The 27,426-nt window shown below is 37.2% G+C and overlaps 3 protein-coding genes across 5 annotated transcripts in view; 1 reads left to right on the top strand and 2 right to left on the bottom strand.

Moving 5' to 3' along the window:
* The window catches only part of TENM3 (teneurin transmembrane protein 3), a 1,586,501-nt gene that overhangs the window by 100,543 nt on the left and 1,458,532 nt on the right, over positions 1-27,426 (top strand). The window lies entirely within an intron of this gene.
* On the bottom strand, positions 698-2,116 carry LOC148112621 (endogenous retrovirus group 3 member 1 Env polyprotein-like). Its single transcript, XM_087875396.1, has one exon. It carries the CDS (start codon positions 2,114-2,116, stop codon positions 698-700), a length of 1,419 nt encoding a protein of 472 aa, XP_087731522.1.
* On the bottom strand, positions 6,427-7,587 carry LOC148112620 (endogenous retrovirus group K member 8 Gag polyprotein-like). Its single transcript, XM_087875395.1, has one exon. It carries the CDS (start codon positions 7,585-7,587, stop codon positions 6,427-6,429), a length of 1,161 nt encoding a protein of 386 aa, XP_087731521.1.

The raw sequence follows: 27,426 nt of genomic DNA, 5'->3' as shown, positions 1-27,426 counted from the left end.
TTCACTGTATGTCTCATTCTTGGTACTTCAGGAAATGCATTTCGCATCCCTTGATCACTTTATATAGGTCTTCCAGCATAACCTTATCTCATTTTTCCGTTCTTCCTCCAGTGTGTGTGTGGAATAGAATAGAATAGAATAGAATACAGAATACAGAATACAGAATACAGAATACAGAATACAGAATACAGAATACAGAACAACAGTTGGAAGAGATCTTGGGGGTCTTCTAGTCCAACCCCCTGCCTAGGCAGGAAACCCTACACCACTTCAGGCAAATGATTGTGGCTTTTCGCCCCAAACTGGTGGGCTACTCACGGAGTCCAAATCTTGAGTAATCAGGAGACTGACACCAGATTGCTCTCGGGGCGAGTCAGCCAGGAGTTGCTCCTAGCGTCCTCTTTTATTGTACTTGTTTGCGTAAGCAGAAGATGGGTTACATATCGGAAGATAGGTTACATATGTGCATAAAAACATAAAGTATATTTCCTGCTAAGCTCTAACCACACATTTCTATAGACGCGACCACATGTGAATACTTCGCCTAGCTTACTTATGCTACATCCTGTTAGCTTGTTATGCCAGCTGCAGTTTGCTCATGCTAGTTTGCACGCCCTAGGTTCTCAGTTCACCTGTGCTGACACAGGCTATAAGAATCCGGACTGAATCTGTCCCAACATCTCCTCTGTTTTTATTTTTAAGGCACGGATGACTCTTCCTCTTCTTCGTCCGAAGGAAAGGCCATACAGATGTGTTTTTCCGTGCTTACAGAGGCAGCAAGAGAGACAGCGTCGCCCTCGTCCGGGGGTTCGGCACTGTCACACCCCAGTAGGGATGTTCTTTGCTCCTTGTGTTCCAGTAGCAACGCATTGTTTTTTGAGATAGTGCTATCCACTATACTCTGTATCAGGGACCTGAGCAAGGGTATTAGGCAGGGTAGCATAAGTAATGCCAGCAAGATGACTCCTAGCATTAGCGCGGCTTGTTTCCAATTGCGAAAAAGGCCACCCAGAAACCCCCCAGTATCCAGGATGCCAGTCCAAGTTTGAACAGGGACATGGGCTAATTTGGTAATTTTGTCTGCTACCTCAGTCAACACTTTGTGACTGTCATCGATCTCTAGACAACAATTTGAGAGATTGAATTTCCCACACACCCCTCCTTCAGCTAAAAGGAGATAGTCTAATGCTAGACGATTCTGGAAGACGGCATTTCTTAGTTGCCTTTGTGTTTTTCCAATCTGGCGGAAGGCCCTAGCAGTTTCGTTAGTGATAAGTTCTAACACCGCTTGTAGCCTGATAATTCTATTTAGCATATAAATGGGGGTACGGTAGCCATATGTTCCATCCGCAGCCCATGAGGCGGGGTCATAATAGTGGATGATACGCTCAGGGGGCCATTCATCATCTTTCCAGTTTCCAATTTTGATTTGTGAGACATCATACCCGATCTCGTATAAGGATCGTTTCTTTCTATTGTACACGGTATGGGCAAGGAACTGGCCACTATCAAGAGGGAGCATAAAGAAGGAGGGTCTTATAGTACCCAATGTACAAGACCCGCTCCAATAAGGGTCCAGAACGGAATAAGCTGTTTTTCCACAGATCCAGTATAGGCCTGCAGGGGCTATTCGGGGATCTGGAAAACCATAGTTTAGCCATTGGTTCCACAGGGGAATCCAATGGGAGGCGTTAGGAGGCATAGCGTTAGCGGGCCAGACCTGAGAGCCTGTGGCATTCAGTCGTAGAGTCGACTGACACACCGTGTGGCCCAGGGAGGGAGAGGAATTATTTTCTCTTTGCAAACACCATTCAGCAACTAGGGCACTTTTCAAAGGCCATCTGCTGTATGGGGGTTTGAGAGGGGAAGTAACATTAAAGGCAGTAAGATTAAAAGGGATAGACATATTCCATTCAGACGGCAACCATGGCCATTGTTCTCCCATATTGGTGCCGCCACATATGTAACAATTGGTAACATTTAAAACCTCTGCTATAGTTTCCACGAGGGTTTGAAAGGTGTTGACAGCAACAGGCGGGATGTCCACAGGGGTTTTTGTTTCTTCCCAGAAGTCCCGGAAGAAGTACTGCTGAAGATCATGGCCAGTTTCTGACATGGTGAGTAGACGAAGGTAGATGAGAGTTCCTGGGTCCTTACCAGAACCGCAGATTCGAATACCAAATTGCGGGCCCCATTGGGAGATGAAATGTTCCGGATTGAAGATCGTGAAATTCAGGAGATTACAAGACCCCTTTGAACAGTCAGATTTAACCGGGACGATTTTCAAAACAGCTGATGATTGTTTGCTGACAGTCTGCCAGGTTGCCCAAGCAATACAACTCCAATAAGGGCAATACCGTTCATCCGGAGCGTTGCACTCGTTCTTTCCCTTATATTGGCGAGGCCATTTTTGGGGACAAATGTATTTATCTTGGTGTATATAGTATCTCTGCCAATTTAGGGTCCCACACTGTGTAGGCCATTGAGCGAATCGGCATGCATCAAATACGAGGGAGGCAGGGGAATTTTTAGACACCAAGCGAGTGTTTGTAATAAATTCTCCATTCGTATTGCCCTTTCGTGCTTCCAATAGATGATAAACCGCTGGCTGTTGAGGGTCATAACAAGTAGCCTTACTATTTTCTGTACAAGCAGAGTATGTAATATTTTGAAATAGACAATTTGTTGTAATCTCGCCCTTGCAGTGATATCTATTCTTATAAAGGAGGGTACGACCCTCCCTAGCGTCAGTGCGGGTAATGGAGATACAGGAAGAACAGGGGTTTGGTTTTGGGAGGGCATGCATCCACAAACCATGGACATAAATCAAAAGGACTGATAAAACGAACCCTGGAACAGGTGCCATGTTAAGACCAATGATAGGAATATGTAAGAGGTGGTTGACTAAGGGCTGTAATTACAGTAGGAGTTGCCGTTAGGGTAGTGACCTGTTGGCCAGAGGAATTGGTATAGATGTATTCCTCAAGTAATTGTTCAATAACAACTATGTCACAAATAAGGTCACAATCAATACACAGAACACAATCAATACAATGGGAACAGCAGCAGGAATCGCAAGTGCAAGGGCAGAACCAGCACATCTGACACGGCGGTTGTCTCAAGCGGGGGACGAAGGTGGTGGCGTGGAGGTCATGTGGTATGGTCGCACACACCTTCCCGGGACCCACAGGACTTTATCCTTCAACTGGACTGCAGCATATCCTCTACCCCAGGTTATTAAATCAGCCGGTCCTTTCCAGTCGGGTTCTGGGGGACATCGATAGTAGACTTGTGGTTTTGCAGCTTTAGGAGAGGGGGGTGAAGAGAAATGACGTTGAGCTGCCGTCGTAGGTGGTTGTCCCGTCTCATTCAAAAAGTTTAGGGTATACAAAGCCAAGTTTAACTTGTCTTGCACTGCTGGGAGGCTAGGGGGTCCTTTCCCTAGGTCAAATCGTTCCAGGGCATTTTTCAAGGTCTGATTAGCCCTTTCCACTATCCCCTGGCCCTGACTATTATAGGGAATTCCAAATTTGTGAGTAATTCCCCATCGTGTACAAAAATCTGCAAAGGCAGAGCTGGTGTATGCAGGGCCATTGTCAGTTTTCAATTCTTTTGGGCGTCCCAGCGATGCAAAAGTCCGAATACAATGATTGATGACATGTTTGGTTGTCTCCCCTCTCTGGGGAGTGGCCATAAGGAAGCCTGAGTATGTGTCCACTGATACATGCAAATATTTCCAGGGTGAAAAAGGGGAGTACTGGGTGACATCCATTTGCCAAATTTGGCAAACCTCTAGACCACGGGGATTTACTCCCATAGGGATGGACTTGGCTTGTTTGCTACAAGCAGGACACTGGTTAATTATTGCAGTTGCTTCCACGGCCGTGATTCCAAATTGCTTAATTAATGCTTTTTTATTTTGATGGAAATATGCGTGGCTGTCCCAAGGGGACGGTTTGTTATCAAGGACTGAAAATACATCAGCTTTCGCTGTGGCGGCAGCTGCATCAGCCACAGTGTTACCTTCCTGTATGAAGCCAGGAAACGGCTGGTGACTGCGGATGTGGGAAACGTAAAAAGGGTGCTGGCGAGCCATAATCAAGGTTTGTAAAGACAAAAACAGAGACAGCAGAGAGGATTCAATTGAGGGGGATAAATATGCATCGAATATGTGAGACACAATTTGGCAGACATAGAGGCTGTTGACAATCAAATTGAAGGACTCAGTGGGGAATTGGTCAAAAACTAAGAGGGTAGCGTATAACTCAGCACGCTGGGCGGATTTTTGAGGGGGGGTGATTTTAGTTTTCCATTGGCCGTCCTTCTGCCAAGCACAGGCCCCATATGTCCTGCTCCCATCGGCAAAGACTGTAATTGCCTGAGGAATGGGAAGGAGTTGGCAGGGGGAGTTCCATTTAAAAGGAATAGTTTTCAGAAACTGAATACGGGGATCGGAGGGGGGTGGCAGGAAAGAGTGCCCGGCCATTCCACCAAGGCCGCCTGCAACAGGTCCGATGTCTGAAAGGCGGCCTCCCAGGTAGTCAAAGGCATTTGAAGTAAAATTTTTGAAATGTCGAGGCCTATTAAGGCCTTGCTTCGAGAGCGTCCTTTAACAATCAACTGGGAATAGGAAGCCAATCGGGGAGTAATAGAATTTCTAGGCGTATGGGGGAGGTGAAGCCATTCTACAATTTTCAATGAAGGGTCTGTCACCTGCCCCAAGAGTCCTGTAGGCAACCCTTCTGTATTAATTATGACTAAAACAAAAGGACAATTTGATTGAATTCGATCCACCCATCGTCGACCTAGGGCTTCATTGATAAGATCAAGGGTGTCTAATTGAGATTGCGTTAAAGAGATGGGATCCGAAGGGTGCTTTCCTTGGGTTAAAGCCGAAAAAAGAGGGCCTAATTGAGAGGTTGTTAATCCTGAGTATGGTCGAATCCAGTTGATGGACCCTAAGTATTGCTGGAGCTGAATGAGTGTGACGGGATTTGGGAGAAAGATCTTTGGCGACGCAGGGGCAGCATGCGAAGCCAGCATCTTGTGTCCCAAGTACATGAATGGCGGGGTGCTCTGTACCTTTTCTGGGGCTATATACAACCCTCCAGTGGCCAGGATGCGTTGAAGGCATGGGAGAGATGCCAATACCGTCCCTTTAGGGGCGGGGGTGGCCACCAATATGTCATCCATATAGTGATAAATAAAGAAAGTAGGATATTTTTTACGGTAGGGGAGCAACACCTGTGAAACATAGTGTTGACACATAGTAGGGCTATTTAGCATACCTTGGGGCAGCACTTTCCATTGATAATGACAAGAGGGTTGGGAGTTATTAAGCTCAGGTACTGTAAAGGCAAAAAGCTCCCTATCGTCTGGATGTAGGGGTATAGAAAAGAAGCAGTCTTTTAGATCAATGATCATCAGATCAAAATCAGAGGGGATCAAGTTTGGGTTTGGGGTGCCACATTGTAGTGCCCCCATAGGTTTTAAAATAGTGTTGATGACCCGTAGGTCATGAAGAAGGCGGGGCTTACCGCTCCGTTTTTTAATGATAAAGACTGGGGTGTTATATGGGCTGGTCGATGGCTCAATATGACCAGCTTTTAATTGGTCGTCAATGAGAGACTTTAAAAGAGTTAGTTTTTCTTTTGTCAAAGGCCACTGATCCACCCAAATGGGGGTGTTTGAGGTCAGGGACAGTTTTAGTATGAATTCCTTAGCCATTTGCTTATTCCAATATTAATTTAGCCTGTAACTGGGACATAAGGTCCCTTCCCCACAGGTTTATATGCAAAGGTAATATAATTGGCTTTATATAAGCGATAATTGTTGATGAAGGAGATGTGATTTCAATCCATTCAGAGCTGGCTCTAGCGACTTGCGCCCCTCCCACTCCTCGTACAGAAGGGGCAGATTGAGTAGGCCACTCTTTTGGCCATTCCTCTTGTTTTATAACGGATACATCAGCCCCTGTGTCTAAAAGGCCAGAAAACTGTCGGTTATTAAGGAAAAATGAAGCAGTAGGACGAGCGCGAGCCAAAGGCAGATCCAAAGCACAAATGTCCTGCGGAAAGGCGTCCATTAGTAAGATCAAGGTAGCAACTACCTCTCCCTCTTTAATGGAAGTAGGACTATTTACAGTGATAGTTAAAGAGAGATCGTGCAGAGTTTCAGAGGAGCGAAGAAAAGGAGAAGCCATAATTCCTCGCTCTGCGAGGTCTGCATTAGGGAAAAGTAGGACAGGAAGGTTTGGAGGCAGGTGCAGCTGGAGGCGCGGGCCTATGGGCATTATATATACATGGGAGGGGAGAACATAAGTAGTTGTTTCTAAAGCCACCATTTCGAAAGAATGTGAATATATTTTTTTGGTGTTTTCGTCCTCCATTACTTCAGCCTTTTTTGCAGGGCTAGCTGAATGCCCCACTACTTGTTTCCCGATTTGGAGGAGCGACAATCTTTTGCCCAATGAAATCCCTTTTTGCACTTTGGACAAACCGTTTTTGATTGGTTTGTTTGTCCCCTTGTTTGGTGGCCTCCTCCCCCCGGGGCACGGCACTGTGCCTTGAAATGGCCAGGTTTGCCACAGTTAAAACAACTTCCTGTTTTGGGTCTTGTTCCTTGTTGTTGGAGGGCTGCTACTAATGCCTCCATTTGATATGTGGTGGTGCCTGCTTTTCTGCAGGCTTCTAAAAATTCTGGCAGATTTGCCTCAGGGTTTATTACAACATTTTTCAGGATAGATCTGCAATCAGCATTGGCATTTTCTACTGCCAACTTCTTTGTTAATTCTGTTCTAGCTGCTTCATTATCTATTTGTCTAACAATAGCTTGAGTAAGTCTATTGATGAAATCTGAATAAGGCTCCTGAGGCCCTTGTTTAACACTTGCAAAAGAGCTGATCACATTTTTTGTATCTTCTAGTTTAGAGAATGCTGTTAGAATAATATCATTTAAAAACGGGTACATGGCGACCGGGGAGGGAATTTGGAGAGCCACTGTCGCTACTGGTCCCTCTCCCAAAAGATGGTCGGCGGTGACGCCGGCGGGTAAGGGGCCCCGGGCCACGGCGGCTCTCACCCCTCTGCGCCAGTGAGATTCAAATGCCAAATACTGAGCATTTGTTAACAAAACGTTGCCCAGATTTTTCCAATCTTCTGGGATAATTTGAAAACTTTGTGCAAATGATTTTAAGAGTGCCTGTACGTAATGACTCGATATTCCGTACAGGGTAATTGCCTCTTTCATATTTTTGACAGTTTTATAATCTATCATTTGATGTCCTCTTATTTTTTGGCCTGCATTTTGCGGGTCATCGATCATGACAATAGGATATGCCTGAAGACCAGAAAGGCCCTCAAGGTCTTCTATTTCCAATTGTCCTGTCTGTCTTGCTTGTTGAAGACCCGCTGAAAGGGCGGATTGAACAGGTACCTCAACTGCCGCCACTGTTTGGTGTGGCAAGGCAGTGGGAGAGACTGACGCTGGGGGTAGAGGATTATTCTCCTTTTCCCTAGGTTGGTCATCTGATTCTTTCATACATTTTTCGTATGCGGGAGGGTCTATCGTGGGCTGTTTTGGGGCCATAAAATAAGGTGACCATAACCATAAGGGCTTTCCAGGTTCCTAGTATATGGGCGGGCGCTCTAGGGGACTCATGTAGCCAATTGCCCATTCGGCGCCACGTATTAAATTCTAATCGTCCTTCCTCTGCATACGCGGGACATTTCTCACCAAGGAAATGGAGAAAAAGTCGGATATCCTTTTTCTTTAGTGGATATGCAGTAGTTCCATTTGCCTTTTGTATCACATTTGCTTTCCTGACTAAAATATCTAATTCTTCCAGATGCGCTGCCTGGGTTTTAGATAATTTCTGTCCCATACTCACCTAATTGTGCACGAGGGGTCTATTCCAGATGAGGGGTCTATTCCAGACGAGGGGTCTATTCCAGACGAGTGAGTAGTAGGCCGTCAGGTGACGTGTCCTGAATGAACCGAATCACGTCGGGGTCACCAGTTGTGGCTTTTCGCCCCAAACTGGTGGGCTACTCACGGAGTCCAAATCTTGAGTAATCAGGAGACTGACACCAGATTGCTCTCGGGGCGAGTCAGCCAGGAGTTGCTCCTAGCGTCCTTTTTTATTGTACTTGTTTGCGTAAGCAGAAGATGGGTTACATATCGGAAGATAGGTTACATATGTGCATAAAAACATAAAGTACATTTCCTGCTAAGCTCTAACCACACATTTCTATAGACGCGACCACATGTGAATACTTCGCCTAGCTTACTTATGCTACATCCTGTTAGCTTGCTATGCCAGCTGCAGTTTGCTCATGCTAGTTTGCACGCCCTAGGTTCTCAGTTCACCTGTGCTGACACAGGCTATAAGAATCCGGACTGAATCTGTCCCAACAAATGATTATCCAATATCTTCTTTAAAAACTTCCAGTGCTGAAGCATTCACAACTTCTGGAGGCAAGTTGTTCCACTGATTAATTGTTCTGTCAGAAAATTTCTCCTTAGTTCTATGTTGCTTCTCTCCTTGATTAGTTTCCACCCATTGCTTCTTGTCCTAGCCTCAGGTGCTTTGGAGAATAGCTTGACTCCCTCTTCTTTGTGGCAGCCCCTGAGATATTGGAACACTGCTATCATGGTCCTTCTTTTCATTAAACTAGACATACTCAATTCTTGCAACTGTTCTTCGTATGTTTTAGCCTCCAGTCCCCTAATCATCTTTGTTGCTCTTCTCTGCACTCTTTCTAGAGTCTCAACGTCTTTTTTACATCGTGGTGGACAAAACTGAATGCAGTATTCCAAGTGTGGCCTTATCGAGGCATTATAAAGTGGTATTAACACTTCACGTGATCTTGATTCTATCACTCTGTTTATGCAGCCTAGAACTGTGTTGACTTTTTTGGCAGCTGCTGCACACTGGTGGCTCATATTTAAATGGTTGTCCACTAGGGGTCTCACAGTTACTACTATTGAGTGATAGTAGTATACTGTCCCTGTGCATTTTGTTTTTCTTGCCTAAATGTAGAACCTTATTTTTTTCACCATTGAATTTCATTTTGAATTTCACCATTGGATTTCATTTCACCATTGGATTTCATTTTGTTAGATAGCACCCAATGTTCAAGTCTGTCAAGTATCCTTCTGTATCTTAAGCCTATCTTCTGGAGTGTTGGCTATTCCTGCTAGCTTGGTGTCATTTGCAAATTTGATGAGTTTCCCATCTATCCCCTCATCCAAATCATTGATGAAGATATTGAAGATTACTGGGCCTAAAACAGAGCCTTGGGGTACCCTCCATTTCCTGCCATGTAGATGCAGTTCCATTGAGAAGCGAGACACATAGAGCGAGTTCGAGAAGTTTGATTGAACTTGTGAGAAGGCTTTCTTTTACAGCGTGTTTCCCTGGACACAATGGCGAGGAAAGTGACGGAGCTTGAAAGGTAAGAGCTGCATCCCGCTTCTCGTCCGTCCTATCTGCCACCCCCAAATTGCATCCCTAAAGTGGCTAAGCGAGGGGCAGGAGCCCTGTAATGCCCTGCGAGGAGACAAGAGGAGACAGCAAGGGGAACTAGGTCTCGCTCCACACATCTCGCTTCTCCCCCGCCCCATCTGCCACTCCTCTCGATAAAGAGAGCTATTGCCATGGGGAGGGGTGGGACATGTTGGGCCGTGAGACACACATCTTACCTTTCAAGCTCTATCGCTTTCCTTGCCATTGTGTCCAGGGAAACATGCTGTAAAAGAAAACCTTATCATGAGTTTGGGAAATTTGATTGAACTTGCGAGAAGGCTTTCTTTTACAGCATGTTTCCCTGGACACAACGGTGAGGAAAGCAACAGAACTTGAAAGGTAAGACCTGTGTCCCCCTTCTTGCCCGCCCCACTTGCGACCCCCAAATTACATCCCTAAAGGGAGCAGGTGGCTAAGCAAGGGGCAGGAGCCCTGCCATGCCCACCAAGGGGGGAGGGGAGAGAAGAGACAGCAAGGGCAGCCATGACTCGCTCCACGCATCTTGCTTCTCTCCCGTGTCACCTGCCATCCCTCTTGATAAAGACATGGCAGGAAACGGAAGCAGCCAGGCTGCTGTTGCCATTGGGGTGGGGTGGGACATGTTGGGCTGCTTGGCCAGCTCGAAGAACAAGGATGGAAGGGAATGTCCCCCCCTTCTCCCCCTCTGGCCTTCCCTCTTCAACTAATTTTGGTTGTGTGGCAAGCAACCAGAGGAGATGACGGGACCAGCTGCGCATGTGTGTAAGTAGTTTGTGGGGGAGCTTACTTTGTGGGGGTGGCTTATATTATAGCATGCCCAAAAAAGCCCGATTGGGCTTATTATCCCGGACATGTCTTATTTTCGAGGAAACACGGTATCAGATTTTCATAATGAATAGCCAGAATTCTGTACTCCAGATAAGACAAGGCATGCTTATTATCCCATTGATTGAAACACATGACTCAAATTTCCCTTTTAAATGAACTGATACTCCTAGATGTTTACATAGTTTTACCACACAAAAATTTGTAGCCTTAAAACATTTTCTTCAATAAATAAATGAACAAATATGTTTTTACTCATTTGTTTAACTGCATTCTCAATCTAGTTTTAGGACTTGTATGGAAAACATATTTATGCAGTAATATTGAAAAATCAAAATGATTCACCATGTTTAAAGTATGTGTATATGAGAGTGTATATGAATATATATGTGTATATATGTAGGTGTGTATCTGTTTATTTGTGTAGTAGTATGGTATTTCAATGAAAACATATAAGTATGATATTTAAAACATAGTAAGATTTCAATCAAAATAAATGAAATGCATCAAAAATAAATAAAATACATAAAAATACTTTTTTTATATATCAAATAAATTTAAGGATAAAAATCTGGAACAACAAATTAAATAAATTCTCAGTAAGATACAGTAAGAACAATGCTCCATTCAATTATGTTTTGCTGTGCCCCGAAATTATTATGTTCTGGAAATAGAGGATTATATATATTAATTTCACTTTGAGACTGGTTTTATGGTGGGTCGTTCTGATAAATTACATACCTATTCCATAGGAATTTTCAGCTGAACAATGGAAATGGATTCCGTATGCTTTTTTTTATTATTATTAATAGCCTTTATATTTCAGCTATGTTTATGGCACAAAATACTGAAGTTACTTGTGACTTGTCAATAGTTATGGATGTAAACTAATTATTATAATGAAATATAATTGTCTTTTACATAAAATTTTGTCTAATGTATTTATATAAATAGGTACATATATGAGATATATTTCTTTTCTTTTAAAAAGTTAAAAAAACTTACAGAACTTGCACAAACTAATAAATGCTGCCTAAGCTTCAGAATTTTTTTTAAAAAAAAACTTGATTCTTGGAACTGTGTGATAAAGAAATCAGATCATTCAAAAATGCATACGGGAACAATGAAATAGTATCACACCCCAGATTTGTTTGTTCAATTGACAGCAAAATTAATGTGTAGCCAATTGAATAATTCTATGTTATTTAAAAAGAGAGAGACCAGTTAAATTGTTTCAGAGAGCCAGCACCAGTTCAGGAATTGGTGACTAATAAAATTTAAGATAATAATTTAAAAATTAAAGATAAAGATCTATAAAAGATAAAGACCTGTAAAATTTGTATGTATTTGACCTGTTAAATGAAGTAAGTTGTTCTGTAGAGATTGATTTGATGGGCTGAAAAGGGGAATGGGAACAAACTATTTACTGGACATTAGGGGAAAAAACATTTTTATTTTGCACTTGAGCTCTTATTGGCTGTATAACAGCTACTACCATTGTAAGCCTTTGATCTAGCATACCTCAAGGCATGCATAACCAGGAATTTAATATAAGATCAGAAAAAAAAAGTAATATATGAATATTTGTAAATAAAACAAAATATTTTGTGACATTAAAAATGTACTGGGTTTTCCTAGACCACATCTGGAGTAAGGATTTGATGAAAGAAAATTGTTGCTGTTCAACAGGCATAAATATTATAACAGGAGTCAAGTTTGTATAAGTCATAACCCGGATATATTTATCTTTTACTACATTTACCTGAGAGCCAGTTTAGTGTAATGGTTGAAGCATCAGATTAGAAACTGGGAATTCTAGTCCTGCCATGGACATGAAGCCAGTTAGATAACCTTGGGCACCCACTTTGTCTCAATCCCAACAAGGAGACAATGGCAAACCGCTTCTGAAAAACTTATCAAGAAAATTGCAGAAACTTGTTCATACATTTTCTAAGAATTGGACATGATTCAATGAAAGAAAAAAAAGCATCTACTAATAATTCTAATTGCATAATTGGATAGTATCTAAATGGTTTTTAATTGGGCTTCATAAAGAAAAATATTTTTTAAAGAACAATGGTTATGTTTTAGTCTGTTCTGCTGAATATGCTAAAGTTTAAGCCTTTAAGTGGAAGTTTAAGTCATGATAGACATGGATTTGATCATCTCAAAGCAAGGTGGAAGCAATTCTTTGTATATCTATTTAATGCTGTTTCACTCAGTGCTTACAAATTACAGCATCATGAATTTTGATGCTATATCATGGTTTTCCATGAATATAAAGCATCATGGTTTTCAATGAATATAAAACTATTTTGATGCCAAACTTACTTGAGCTTAACATCTGACCAAAAAAGAATTATTCTGGCTATTTATAAAGTGTTCCTTTCCTCTGATAGAGGGAACTTTAATTTCCCCAGATAAACTGGTGAACTTTAATATGTGTCTGCTTTCAATATCTGGTAGTGAGAGCCCTTTAATAAATCATAATGTTTTGCTATGCAGCTAGTATGGAAATTGATCAATTTTAAAAATATAGACTTCATTATAGGAGTTTGATCTCTATAAATAATATATAAATGAGAGCTTCCAGATGAAAATATTTAAATGTACTTATTGTCAATCAACTGATTTCAATTACATTATCAGGAAATTTCTTGTTAATATGCTACTCTACAAAGAGATCATCACATGATTTTTGTGACTCTTTAGATTCTGAAAAGTACTTCAGAATTATCTGACAATATCCTATAGACAATGTAAGATTAATACTTCAACACCAAAGTCTGAATGTTTTATTCTATGTACTGTTCTATGGGGCTGCTATTGTAAAACATATTTAGTAACAATCATAGACCAATTTTTTTATATCTACATAGAAATAAGCAAAAATACCTACATTTTATTGTAAAGAAGCTCTCTTTATAATCAAAATAAATTACAAGTACTTGGCTATGTGTTGAAGAAATTTTGTTTATTTTGTTTATTTTGATTCAAAATAAAAAGTGAACTTAAGACAAAGGTCTGAAAAAGTATATTATTAGTACATTATGCTGATAATTGACAGGTCATCCTTGTATTTAGTTTCAATTTTTGCCTTAATGTATAGTGAGGCAGTCCATTACCTTAAGGAAGGAGATATACTCCCCTCCCCTATTTTTTAAGGGTTTTTATATATTTATTAAATTTATATGCCACCCATCTCACTCTACAAGGGACTCTGTTTGGCTTACAATTAAAATCATAAATACGAAAAGAAAGAAAGAGAGAGAAAGAGAAAGAGAGAGAGAGAGAGAGAAAGAGAAAGAAAGAGAAACGAGGTAAAAACGTGGTAGTATTTTCTCTTAAAGAATGACATGTATCATATGCTTTTCAAATTGTGCCTTAAAGCTATGAATGTGCAAACAAAAATGATTGCTGTTGCCAGGCCAGTGATTTTAAGAATGGAAGAAACTGCAGAAGGATGTATGGTAGATTTTATGGGGCTCATGTCTGCATTTTGGTTCTAATGCTATAAAAGTACCCACATGGAAAGTTGTGCTGTTTTTACCCAAAGGTAAATGAGCTAAAATTTAGCTATATGAGCTAAAAATGCTTTTAAAAATCTTTATTTACAAACAAAATTAAGGAAATAATTTTGAAAAACACTTTTGAAAATACAGATGTTAGAAAAATAGATAATTTGTAATGCTAATGCTGGTTATTGATAAAACAGCACAAACATGAAGAATGAAAAACATGAAGAATGCTCACTCTCAAAAAAGAGGAGTCTTCATTTAGATAATTCATAAATGTTATCTGCATTACTATAACAGAATTTAATTGCATAGGTATGTATGTTTTTCTTGGATTTTATACAAATGTACAATTCAAATATAAATACTTACAATAGTTATATTTACTTTATATTGTAATGCAATTCTATGCAATATAGAAATAATAACATCTGACTAACTATTTGATGGGCTATAATATAATAATAAGTAAAAAACAACAGAACAAGGTTGCTTACATTAAAGCCAAAGAACCAATTATCATATATATTAAAGGATGCTAATACTGTAATATCAACTACAATTACCAGCTTAGGGTAAAAAAATAAATCAAGTAATGTACAGTACAGTACAGTACAGTACAGATGTAGTTGTAATTGAATACCTGGGAAGCAAAATCAACAACCAAGAAAAATAGCCAAACGGTGCACCACCGAAATGGAAGATTAGTATGCTAAGATCAGATACAAGCAAGCTAAACAAAAAGAAGCTGAATAACAAGAAAACCATAGGAGGAAGAAATATTAATGAAGAACTGGAAATAATAAAAGCATCAGAAAAATAGCTATAGCTAGGAAGATCAGCAGATATAAAATTCAAATAATCCACTATTGGCAAAATTTCCAATTTCAGTCAATCAGAAATGTTTCTGCCAATCCATCAATGCAAACTTCAGTGCAGTGAACCATTCAACATCTCACCAAAAAGAAACAGTGAAGTTCTGAGCAAAGTCATGGAACAGCCCAAAGAAATACAATAACCTTATCTCATGAAAGGGTCCATGAAGATCCAGAATTGGTTAGCAACAGTGAAAATGAGGTTATGGCTTTGTTTTGAAACATCTGACTGCTCAGTCATTGCCAAGCAGTGTAACAATTTACTTCATGGAAATGAAATTGAAGATTTGTTAAACATCTGGCAAAACCTATCTGATAATGAAAGATCCAACAAATGGCACAGTCCCAGGCAATTGTAGGGCATTTCTTCTTAGCAGCAACTTTAAACCCTAACTTGTATGGCAGCTTATAAATTAGAAGCTTTGTGCAAAGATCAAGATATAGTTGCTGATCAATGGCTATAGACTGGAACAGGTTCACCGTTTGTCATTGTACTGATTCCTCTGTCATCAATACTGAGTCAGGTCATAGCTAATAAACATCAAAAACTATCCCATCTCATTTCAATGAATGATCTGAAGCTATATGGAAGAACATCTTCTAAAATAAAATTGCTGCTCAACAGTGTGTATATATGCAGCCAAGATACTGAATGAAGTTTGGACTGGACAGATATGCCATCTTCACCATCAACATGGGAAAAATAGTGAAAACTGAAGGAATCAAAATCCCTCATGAAATAACATCAAGAATCTAGATGAAAACAATCACTACAAATACCTGGGAATCCTTCAAGCTGACAACATCAAGCACACTGAATCAAGAAGAAGGTTAGAAATAAAGATATCATGAGAGTGATAGCTATCTTAAAATCCAAACTCAGTGAAAGAAATATCAAGATAATTAATACCTAGGCAATTCAGTCATTAGTTACACAGACTCGAGCAGAATTAAAAGGATAGGAAGACCAGAAAAATAATTACAGTGAATCATGCCCTTTATCCACACAGTGATGTATTTTTTTTTTTTTTGCTTTAATTTATATGTTGACGGACATTAGTTATCAAGGAAAATAGATGGATGGGAATGTTTTAAGTATACCAGACAGTTGAAGAAGAAAAAAGAGCATTTGAAGAATATCTGAAGGACAGTGAAGGAAATGCATTGAAGCTAGTATATCAGAGGGGCTTGTAATATGAGTACTGGAGAGGCCAAACTGACGTACAAGAAAGATAAAATGAAGAATGGAAAAGAGACATGCAATGCCAAATTACATTAAAAAGAATAGACAAAGCAGATAGGAACAAGACATAACAATAGCTAAAAGCAGGAAACTTGAATAGAGACACTGGCTGTACAACACCAAGTATTAAGTATTAAGCTAGAACTGAGAAGACAGCAATAATAGCAAATGTAGCCTCTGAAAACATCAGATGAAACTGGATTAATATAGTTAGTTGATGCAAGAAGATCACACAGACTGACTAAGCAATAGCATGACAAAATAGCACATATGTTTTATAATATCTGCAAGAAATACCACCTGCCTTCAGGCAAGAACTAATGGGATCACAAAATAGATGAATATAATAGAAAATGAAGAATCTAAAGTGCTCTGGGGCTTTTGAATTCAAACAGAAAGCACCTTCCACATAATGTTCCAGACTTAAGAATTGTCAATAAGAAATTTAAAAAAATGTCTCGATAGTGGACGTCGTAGTACCTGGAGACAGCAGACTAGAAGCGAAAGAACTGGGGAAAAAATCACAAAGACTAAGACCTGCAAATAGAAATAGAATGACTATAGCAAAAGAAAGCAAAGATACCCTAATGCTAACCCAATTGTAATAGGTACCTTAGGTGAAATCTCAAAAATGTGAACACTTCTGCCATTATCAAAATCAGTCAATTGAAAAAGGCAGTTTTACTTGGAATAGCTTACATTCTGTGACAATATCTTTAACAGCATCAAACAACAAGATCTATTTATTGAGGGTCCTTGGGAAAAATTCAGTAGGTAGGGAACAATGCCAAATTCAGTTTAAACATCTGGCTGACTGTGTGACAAGCCAGAATGATGCCAAGGCTCAAGGAGTCTCCGAACAGTCCTCATGAGGACATTATATGCATGGCCTATGTTTCTCAGTTACTCAATGGAATGCCAGAAGGCAATGCATCCATCCTGGTCAGACTGAAGAAAGACTTGGTGAAATTTTGGGATCTGATAGAGAAAAGGTATGAAATGGGCACATTTCTATTTCAAATGATTCTGTGTGCTGTGAGATGGAAACAAGGCAGTTTAATTTAAAGATCAGTATCAAGGGAACACTGCTTGAAAATACTTTAGAAGCCTAATGGGAACAGGCTCTCCAACAAGAGTCTTAGAGGGTGAAGCTTGTCACTAACCTTTTGTTAAAGAGATTGACTTAAAGTGGTTTCTAAGAATCAAGGAGGCTCTTGGGAAGAAACTTAAGTTTAGCAAATGTTAAAATGATAATATCAAGCTCTAGCATTTATGGAGACCAAGCTTTTCTCTAAATGTAGAGCAGTGTTAATATATCTTGGAACTGAAAGAAAAACTTTGGGTAAACGGAATGGCTTCAAGGCTCTCAAGCTTTCTAAAAATTCTGACTTAGATGCCATAGAGAAATTGGAAGTTGACCTTGGCTATGAATGGTTCAGAGGTAAAAGGATCTACTTCAAATGAAAAATCAAAAATTACTTGAAAAGTTGTACTGAAAATCATTTGTAAAATGTGAAAATACTTCTAGACCAGGGCTGTCAAACATCCAGCCCGTGGGCTGGATGCGTCACATGCTGGCCATGCCCATGCCTGGTTTAGCGAAGGGGGGAAAAGTCCAGATACATCAGGTGACCCTGCCATGATGACGTGAGTTTGACACCCCTGTTCTAGACTCTTTGGGGTACGATTAAGACTGGCAAATGTTATATTTTATAAGTATTTTATATATTAGTAGGTAATTAGAACCAGTTATTTTTTTCTTGGACATTTATATCATATGATATGTTCTGTCTTTGTGGGACCGGCAGGAGGGGGGAGAGGAGATGGTTTCATGTGTGGCCAGCAAGCACATATGCACACACAGCTCCATTTGTGTGAGTGTCATGCATGCACACCAGCTATTCATGCAAAGGAAGTGCCTATGCAGGTGCTCACCTGCTGCTTGCACAAGTGAGGATGCACACACATTGCAAATAACTCCCAGAGGTTAGGGACACCAGTCCTAATTGTTCAAGAAAAGAGAAACATATTTGGTCAGTCTTGGATTTTCCCCTTTGCATATTTAATTGCACACACATCTATAAATTACTGTACCTAACCCTTTGAAGCACTGCTGCTTCTAGAAAGTTAGTGCCTTCAGATTATGTTGGGATCAGAATTTGTTGCAGACAATTTATGGATTATGCATCTAGTATAAAAGTCTGCCTATCATTCTTAGTTTTGAATAGTTTTTAAAGACAGTTTTTTTCCATGGTTGTTTTATGATCATTCTGATGGGTTTGGTTCCAACTTACAGTCTTCTGAAGTTTGATTTGTAAGAGATCTTTATAATTTATGATTTGCTATACTATTTAAAGAATCTATCTTGAAATTACCTTGCAAAATACCATGAAACCTGGGATAGAAATAATTTAAATGAATATATTTAGTAGATTTAGTTACTGATGAGTATGATTTATAGTATATATTTTGTAAAATTACATTAAAAAGTTTTACTTGAAAGAAATTATTAAAAAATGAAATACTAAAATTAAGTAAAAATAGTATAAATAGCTTGTTGCATATGATAATTTTTTAGTATCATTAAAAAGTTGGATCCATGCTTACAAGTTAAATCAGTTTTACTTATTCAGTGTTTATGCAGGAACATCTATGTATGATTTATAAGAATCATAGCTTTAAAATATTACAGGACAATACTTTAAACAATATAAATCAGTATTCACTAGACTATTGAATATATTTACTACGTGAAACTCTCTATTTCTTGTATTCTTTACATATAAATACCATGCTGGTAGGGATTATTAATTAAGTCCACCAAATTATGAAGGGTAAGGATTGTTAATTTATTGTAATTAGCTTTGACTTGTCCAAACCTAATTCATTATTTCTAAGCATAAAGGTTCAGAACTACCCCATTTCTATTAGATTCTTTATATTTCAACATAAAGAGCTATCTTGCAATTACATATTTGTTTTACTTAAAACTGCCAATTTATCAAATTATAAGGGTCCTTTTTGAAGTCTGCAGCACAGCATTCAATACCATTATTCCAGATATTCAGTTAGCCGTGCCTGACCACACTTGTAAGTGGATCATAAGCTTTTTAACAGACAGGAAGCAGCAGGTGAGCTAAGCAAAAATCACATCAGATACCTATACAATTAGCACGCACACACGTACACACACACACAACTGTATGTTCTCTCCACTTCTTTTGTCTCTATATACCAAGGATCCTCTATTAAAGTACTGAAGTTTGCAGATGATACAGCATTGGTCTCCTTTGAGACAATGACTAATCTGCATACAGATGGGAAGTTGAACTACTAGCCTTGTGGTGCAGCTAGAAGAATTTTGAACTGAACACACTCAAAACTGTAGAAACAATAGTAGATTTTAGCTCTCCTATTCTACCATATCCTACAACACTAGATAGCACAGTATCAGTAGTAGAGACTTTCAAGTTTTCAGGTTCTATAATATCTCAAGACTTAAAATGGACACCAAACATCAAAAATATCATCAAAAATGCACAACAAAGAATGTTCTTCCTGCACCAACTCAGAAAGTTCAGGCTGCCCAAAAAGCTGCAGATATTTTTCTACAAAGGAATGATTGAGTCTGTCATTTGCACCACTATAACTGTCAGCACTGCAACCAAACAAGACAGAGACAGACTTCAACGGATGGTTAGAACTGCAGAAAAAATAATTGCTACCAGCCTGCCTTCCATTGAGGATGTGCATACTGCACTAGCCAGAAAGAGGGCTGAGAAAATATATACAGACACCTCACATCGTGGACATAACTGTTTCAACTCCTTCCCTCAAGATGATGCTATAGGACATTGCATGCCAAAACAACTACACACAAGGACAATTTTTCCTCCATGCCAACAAATTAAACAACTAATTTCTACAACGCTGTGACACTACCTAGTAGGCTTGTATTACTATTATCCTTCTCATTTTTCCTATTCCTTTCTTATTATAACTTTGTTGCTTTTTTCTTACGATTTATGTTAATTGTTTTATTTAGTATCCTAGTATGCTTTATCTTGATTGCTTATTTAGTATCCTATGACTGAGTGTTGTATCTTATGATTTATGATGAATGTATTTTATGATGATTAAGATCATGATTTATCACTTGTTGCTTGTATGTGCACTGAGAGCTTGTGCACCAGAAACAAATTCCTTGTGGGTCCAATCCAGGGGTGAAATGCTCCCGGTTCAGACTGGTTTGGCCAAACCGGTAGTGATGGCAGCACCAGGCTCCGCCCACCCATCCGGTCGTCATTACTTTCTGGTTTTACCCTCTGTGCATGCAATTTTTTACTCTCTGTGCATGTGCAGAAGGGTTTGCACATGCGCAGAGGGTCCGCATGCACACTTCCGAACTGGTTGGGAAGGTAGGTAGATTTCACCCCTAGTCCAATCACACTTGGCCAATAAAGAATTCTAAATTCTAAATATAAGACGAAGCAAAGAAAAATAATTCCAGTTGCCCAAGGTTGAGAAACACTGCAATATAGGGTTAATGCTCATTGCTATATGGATAAAGCATTAAGAATAAAGTGTTCTAGAGTTAATTTGGTATTCATCAAAATCTTTTTGTATTCACGATGTTACCATTTTTCAAAGGAATCACAGAAATATAAGCTACTGTTGATTTTTGTGAAATGTTTGTTTGTGAAATACTTGAAGTTCTTTATTATTTTTAACAAGGTGGCAGCTTCAAAGCACAGTATTTCTGTTTCTCATTTTCTTATTTAATGCTAAATATAAACTCATCATGAAAGTAAGTGTCATTTCCATTGTAATATAGCCTAAATTTGATTTTTTTGGGGGGGCGGCATACATATGAACATGTTTTATTCTTTGGTAGTTATGCCTTAAAGGTCAACTATTTCTGGAGTATTTCTATTGATTTAATTGGCTTTATTTAAATATAAGAATATATCATTTGCGAACCAAAACTGTAAAAAGCTATTTGTTCAACTTTGCAGTAATGCTAAGGCCTGAACATGGTTAATCAATCAACCATCTGCATTGTGATGCTCTCCCATTGGATTCCCAAGCTAGGTTCTTATGGAAGCTGACACTACCATTGTTTTATAGTTTATAGCTGTGACATAAAAGGCTATTATTCTCTGTGTTATACAAAAATAATATACCCAATTTGTCATTTTCAAATTGAATGGCTTTAGACTTTAGGTCTTATCATAGGCAAAGTTGAGATGAATGGCAATGTATGCATTAAGTGGAATCTTAACATTTGCCCATTACTGCATTCATTTTCTGTTTAATTTCACAAATTAAAATACTTTCTAAGACATCTGTTTGTTTAGTTCTCTTTAATCTCAAAAGTGTAAGATAAAGAGCTGAGGACCACCACATGTTCTATTTTCAGAAATTCCCAAAGCATAATGGGAATTATAATTTTCCAGCATTTTTGTAACTGACTGTAATTGTGACATATTTCTAGTGATACAGGGCTTTGTTAAAAAACAACAACCAGATGTTGCAGATGATTTTTATATGTTTTGTGCACGTTTCTTGAGATGCAGATACTTAGAAAAGAAAATATTGATTTAATGTGATCAATCTATACCTGCTGTTTCACCAAGGAATATTTGTTATTTCATCTGTTCATAAAAAACTTGTTTGAAATAACATACTGTATACAGATGCTTTAATCCTTGTCTTTCCCACTATTCACTTTGTTTTTTTTAACTTTTAATCTATAATCCTAAAATCTTTTAATACTGTTAATGACTTCTAAATTTGTGTTGATTCTGTAAAGTCGTCTACTCTTCTGGGTTTTTTTGGTTTTTTTTTTTTTTTTTTAATTTTCTGGTTACTTTTTGAAGCTGCATATCTTTTTTAGGTGCTGTTATTTACCCACCATTGCTACCCAGAATTAACATGAGCTAGTCTATAATATTGCCTGATTATTTCTTCTCAAGTACCAGTAGCAAATGAGTTAAGAGAAAAGCAGTAGAATTCGGGTGTGATCCCTGGCTTAGTGTTCCTAATGAATATAATTACTGTCTGACCTCAAGTGGTATAATTTATTTTTTATTTAATTTCTTTTTAATCTTAATTTTTGATTTCTTTCAGAATACAGCTGCTAACTAGTGCAATTAGTTTAATATAGGGGTAATATTGAATTGTATATTGTATTTCTATTTCTTTTTGGAAATTACATTCAATTCCAAATTTTAATATTGCTCTGCTTAGCAGTATTTTTAACTAACAGACTCGTCACACATTTCAGAATATACTAATTGAGTAGTATCAAATGCTGTTGGCAAGAACACAATATTAATAGATGTAACATGGATGAAGTTTTCACTTAGAATATTTGAAACATTAAGGAATGATTGACGTACGAAAACATGATGATATTATTTATTTCTTGATCTGATGTATTAATTCAACAGACATTTTTCAGTAGATATTTCAATATTTTATTTAAGGCAATGCTTAGAATAAAATACCAGTGAGAAAGTAAAAAAAAAAGCCTTTCATCTTAATATGTAGTCATCTGTTGTGACATTTAAAGTCTGTTACTTACCCCCAAGTATAGCACATAATGACCATTCTCATTAAAATAACCTTTCTTGTAGTGTTTATAATGTTGGACTCCTACTGGTAATATAATGAGGGTAGACTGCATTTTGATTGAGTAACCACTAGGGAGAAATTTAATTTAATTAAACTCATCTTCATTAAAGTATTACATTCAAGTAAAGTAATTATGAAGGCCTGTACAGTATAGGAGCAATCCTGCTGTTTAAGGACAGAGAAAGATCACATTAGACAGATCATAACTTCTAGAAAAGCTATTTCTGTCTATAATTATCTTCAATATTTGAAAAAAAAATGGCCTTCAGAAATATGCACTGGCAGTACTTTTTATAACATTTTAAATTCATTCTTTTTCTTTATATTTTTATATTAATCAGCCAATGTGTATATCATTCACACAGAGACAAACACTGTGTCTCTCACACACTTTTGTCACCTCTTGTACTTTGGTATCTTGCTTTTCCCTTTGTCTAAGGAAGTAAGCAATACCCAAGGTAAGTTTTAGAACCATGCTAACTATTAGTTGAAGCAAACCATTCCTTTATATACCATGCAACTTCCTTTAAAACATGATTTGAGTTTTTGAGATACCAGGATTTAGTAATTGAAATGATAAAATATTGATTGGGAGTGGAATTGCTATGCATGTTTAATTACAGTTAGATAAATATTTAATATAACTATAGAATTGTAGAAGTGAGAAAAGTTACCTAATGATGAAGAAATTATCAAGAAAATGATGGAATGTGCTGAAATGAGTAAGCTGACATTTGAAATAAGAGAGCAGGAAGATAGACAATATTATTTGATATGTGATTTATTTGATCAATGGATAGAGAATAAGAATTGGAGATAATTATGAAATAAATGGATGTTGAATTTTTTAGAAATCAACTAGCATATTTAGTGATAAATGGAAGAGAGGAGAAGCACAAAAAATGTCACCGACCGACACGCCATCTGTAACTGTTTGGAATGATAATGTTTTTATGTTTCATTTTTGGTTTTAAAAAAATAAAAAATCTTTTTTTATATAAAAAAAACAAATTAGCAGTTTCTGGTCCACCTATTTTTTATAGTGAAGAATACTTAGAAAACATTCTCAAAATGCTTTAAAATTATATACTAAATTTACTTCTAAATTTAGTATAAGTTAAGCATTAAATTATAACCGATCAGTTTTCAGTTTTGAAAAGACAATAATAATCAGCTGAAATAGAATGTAATCATTATGAATCAGTGACATTAACCTTTGTAAACGTCCATGTATAATTGCTTTTCTTCATTTGCAGATAGTCCTTTGAAAAGTAAAATAGTTGTTATCACATTATCTTTGATACTTTTGACTCCTTGCTAGTTTTAATGAAGTTTGTGAAGAAATAGTTGTTTACATAGTGCTTTCCAGGTTGGGGTTGGTTTTGGGGAGAGGTTATGGAGTTCTACTGGTCTCCATAATTATTTTGTAGATGGGTGTGCCTATTCTATAATTAAGATACTATACTTTTGTAAAATACTTTTTTTTGTGTTAGTTTGTGGAATTATGTCTTCAGTCTTTGGCTCTAACTATCTAATAAACCAATTTTGTATATAATTTTATTCAGATCATGATGCCTATAATAGTCTGTTGGGCAAGGAAGTCTGGATACATTTTTGACTTTTCATATTAGCAGATATCTTGCCTAAGTAGAGGTCAAGTTCATATAGGAATGTGATACTGGAATTCATGTAGGAAGAGTTTTGCAAGTAAGAATATTTTTCCCCTAGACTAAATAATGGATGTTGCTTTGTTATTGCTTTGTATTTTATATTGTTCTGAAAGTGGTTAACAGATACAGAGGCAGGAATTGTATACCCTTCAGAAAGTCAAGATATATTGTACTGTTATATACTAGATTATGATATCTTGGATGTATTTTCATTACTTGTAAATGTGATTACACAAAAAGTATTCCATATTATTTCACTTTTTTGGTTAATAGAAAACAGCCATTATTTATTCTGTTACGTTATAATGAACCCTAAAATTGCCATTTGTCATTAGTGTTTCTGTAAAATACTATTCTTTTTTTTTAAAGATCCACTCTGACATATAATGAGATAAAATTAACTTTTTATGGCATCAGAAAATATAATCAAAGATCTTGAATCTTTGATATTATTGTTATATAAACATTTAAAAAGAAGGAGTGAAGCTTAAGGAACACTGAAGAAAACTTTACACTACAATTGAAGCCACACTTTATATTTTATAGAATTTTCAAATCCTATTTGATTGTTTTTGTTTGGATTAACAATTGACAAAACACTTGGCAATGGTCAGATATGGTGGTCAGTATGTTATGTTCTTTTTCTCTTGTATACTTTTATAACTTCAGCAACAGCTTCTGATTTTATTTATTTATTTATTTACTGTTGGACAGTTTTCTTCCTGTCACTCTCTCTACCTTTCTTGTGCAATGAATTGTTTGTCTGCTTTTTAGTCTCCCCCCCTCCCAACCCCCTTCATCAATCTTCAGTTCTTCTGTAGTAGTCCCAGCTACTATTTGCTTTTGTTCAATAAGGATGCTTCCTGGTTGCAGGTCTCAGCTTGCTGCTTCAATTAGCTTTTCAATGGACCCCCTGGCAACTTCCATTGTTTCCTGCTGCTGGTTTCTTTTTTCCTGCTGCTTTTTATGACTTTGCTTGTATTTTTGGCAATCACTGAGTTGCTTAGACTATTGTTTGGAGAACTACTGGTTCCCTGCTGATGTTATCACTAATTCCCAACAGATGTTTTGATAAATCTTTTTTTCTTTCTTTGCCCAATTGTAATCACATTTGTGTTTTTTGCTTTAAACTAGTTTCTTTAATGAAACCACCAGATATTTCCAAGTTTTAGAAAGAGGTAATTCTCCTCAGGTTCCATTAGGTTTCAAATAACATGACACAAACAAAATTAGCAAGAAAATGTCTCCCATTTTGAAGAAGAAAAGTGTCCCCTTGTTTGGTTCTTTCTTAGAAACATTTACTTCTAAAACTGCAGAAATAGAGTTTCATTGCAGTTGAATTTCAACTTGTTAAGTAGTCACCGATGTTTGCAGACTTTCATTGATTTATTGTAAATGTTTGATTTTAAAAACTTCTTCATGTTACATGAAAAACTTATAGGCTTGCCTTTTAATTCCTCTTAACAGAACATTTCGATTGAACCAATGCTAGACAATTCTTAAGGGAAATGAGAAGATAATGATGTACCATGTAAAATTTATATTAGCAAGTTTCCTTATTTACCCAGGGAAACTTATCAACCAAGAAATTTAATAGTTCTTACCAACTTTCCTGTGGGATTTTTTAAGTTATCTGTATTAATAGTGTTAGGAAATAAATGGTTGCCAGGTGTGTTTACTTTTAACTTTTTACAGTAAAGGAAAAAACTTTTTACTGTAAGGCTAAACTGGGAGAAACATTAATTTATTCATATTCAAAAAACCATTCATAGTTTGAAATACTGCTGAGAGGATTAGTTATATAACCCTGACTAAAGTTGCAGTTTTGAAATATTAAACTAGTGAGTTTAGGCCCACATTGATACTATTTGATCTGTATAATGCAAGTTTCAGTTTCTGAATCAGAACAAGTTAGGATTTTTTAAATTAAAAAATAGAAAAGCAAATATTTATTCTTAATATTTGAATCTTAACCTCTATAGGAGTATTTCTACTAAAACATACATGTATTCTGTGAATATTTCTGAAATGGATAAGGTTGTTATAAGAATGTTCATTTACTTTAATTATCTTGCTTGTAATAACAATTCCCTTCTGTCTTTTCTGTTTCTTTCTTTTATATAACTTCAGCTATTACCAAAACTCTGTCTTGCTGACAATACAATCTTTAACAAGTTGAATTGCTTCTATATTAATTTGCTGTACATCATATTGCCTAAGATATGCAAACTGAACTAAGTATAAGCAGAGCCAGATGCAAAAGGGAAAATGATTATATATCCATCCATCCATATATCCATCGTTCTTTTTTTTTTTCTGTCTTCATCTCCCTTCAGGAAACTTTCCTGAAATTAGAAAAATACCAAACTTTACAGGAACTTTTGAAAATATCCCACAGACTTTATGAAATTATGCCCAGGGATATGCATGCTTCATGCTGCTGTTTTCATCACTTATTAGTTATAATTTCTCTAGCAACATTAATTTGCTATTTTAAATTATAGTGCTTGGCTTCTATGATAATTCCTGTTGGCTTTTCTTGGTTCTTTCCTGTACACCTTTTTTAATTCTGTTGTATCTTTGAGTGGTCCCTAAATGAACTGTTGTAAATAAATAACTATCTGTATCATCTTTTGTTCTAGAATGATAGTATTATTTTTAATATTTAATGTTTAATTAATAGTATTAATTTTGTACATGTCAACTTGATTCTTTAGCTGCATTTAACTTCATAATAATTATCTTTGGGTTTATGAGCTAAATCAATCAATCAATCAGAATAGAGTCGGAAGGGACCTTGGAAGTTTTCTAGTCCAACCCCCTGCTCTAATGTGGCAACAAACAGAATGACATTAATTCTATTTGTTTTATTTTTAATTTTTTAAAATCAATGTGAATCTACAACAGCAAAATAATATTTTTTAAAAAACCAGAAACTGAAATACTCTTCTCTGAAAAGATAATAAAAAAGAAAAGTAACTAGAAATAAATATAAACTCAGGTTTTAAACCTTTATCTCAGTTAGAATATTGATAAAATTTATGAAAACTTCAAAATATTGCCAGACCTTATGTAGAAAACAAGCATTTGCATTCTATCAAGATTTTGCAATCAAATGTACTAGAATCTCCATAGCTTCAAGCACAAATAAGTTAGT

Source organism: Pantherophis guttatus, chromosome 8 (genome assembly GCF_059756535.1).
Source record: "Pantherophis guttatus breed Tessera chromosome 8, ASM5975653v1, whole genome shotgun sequence".
Classification (NCBI taxonomy): Eukaryota; Metazoa; Chordata; class Lepidosauria; order Squamata; family Colubridae; genus Pantherophis; species Pantherophis guttatus.
This window is presented reverse-complemented; position numbering and strand designations above follow the sequence as displayed.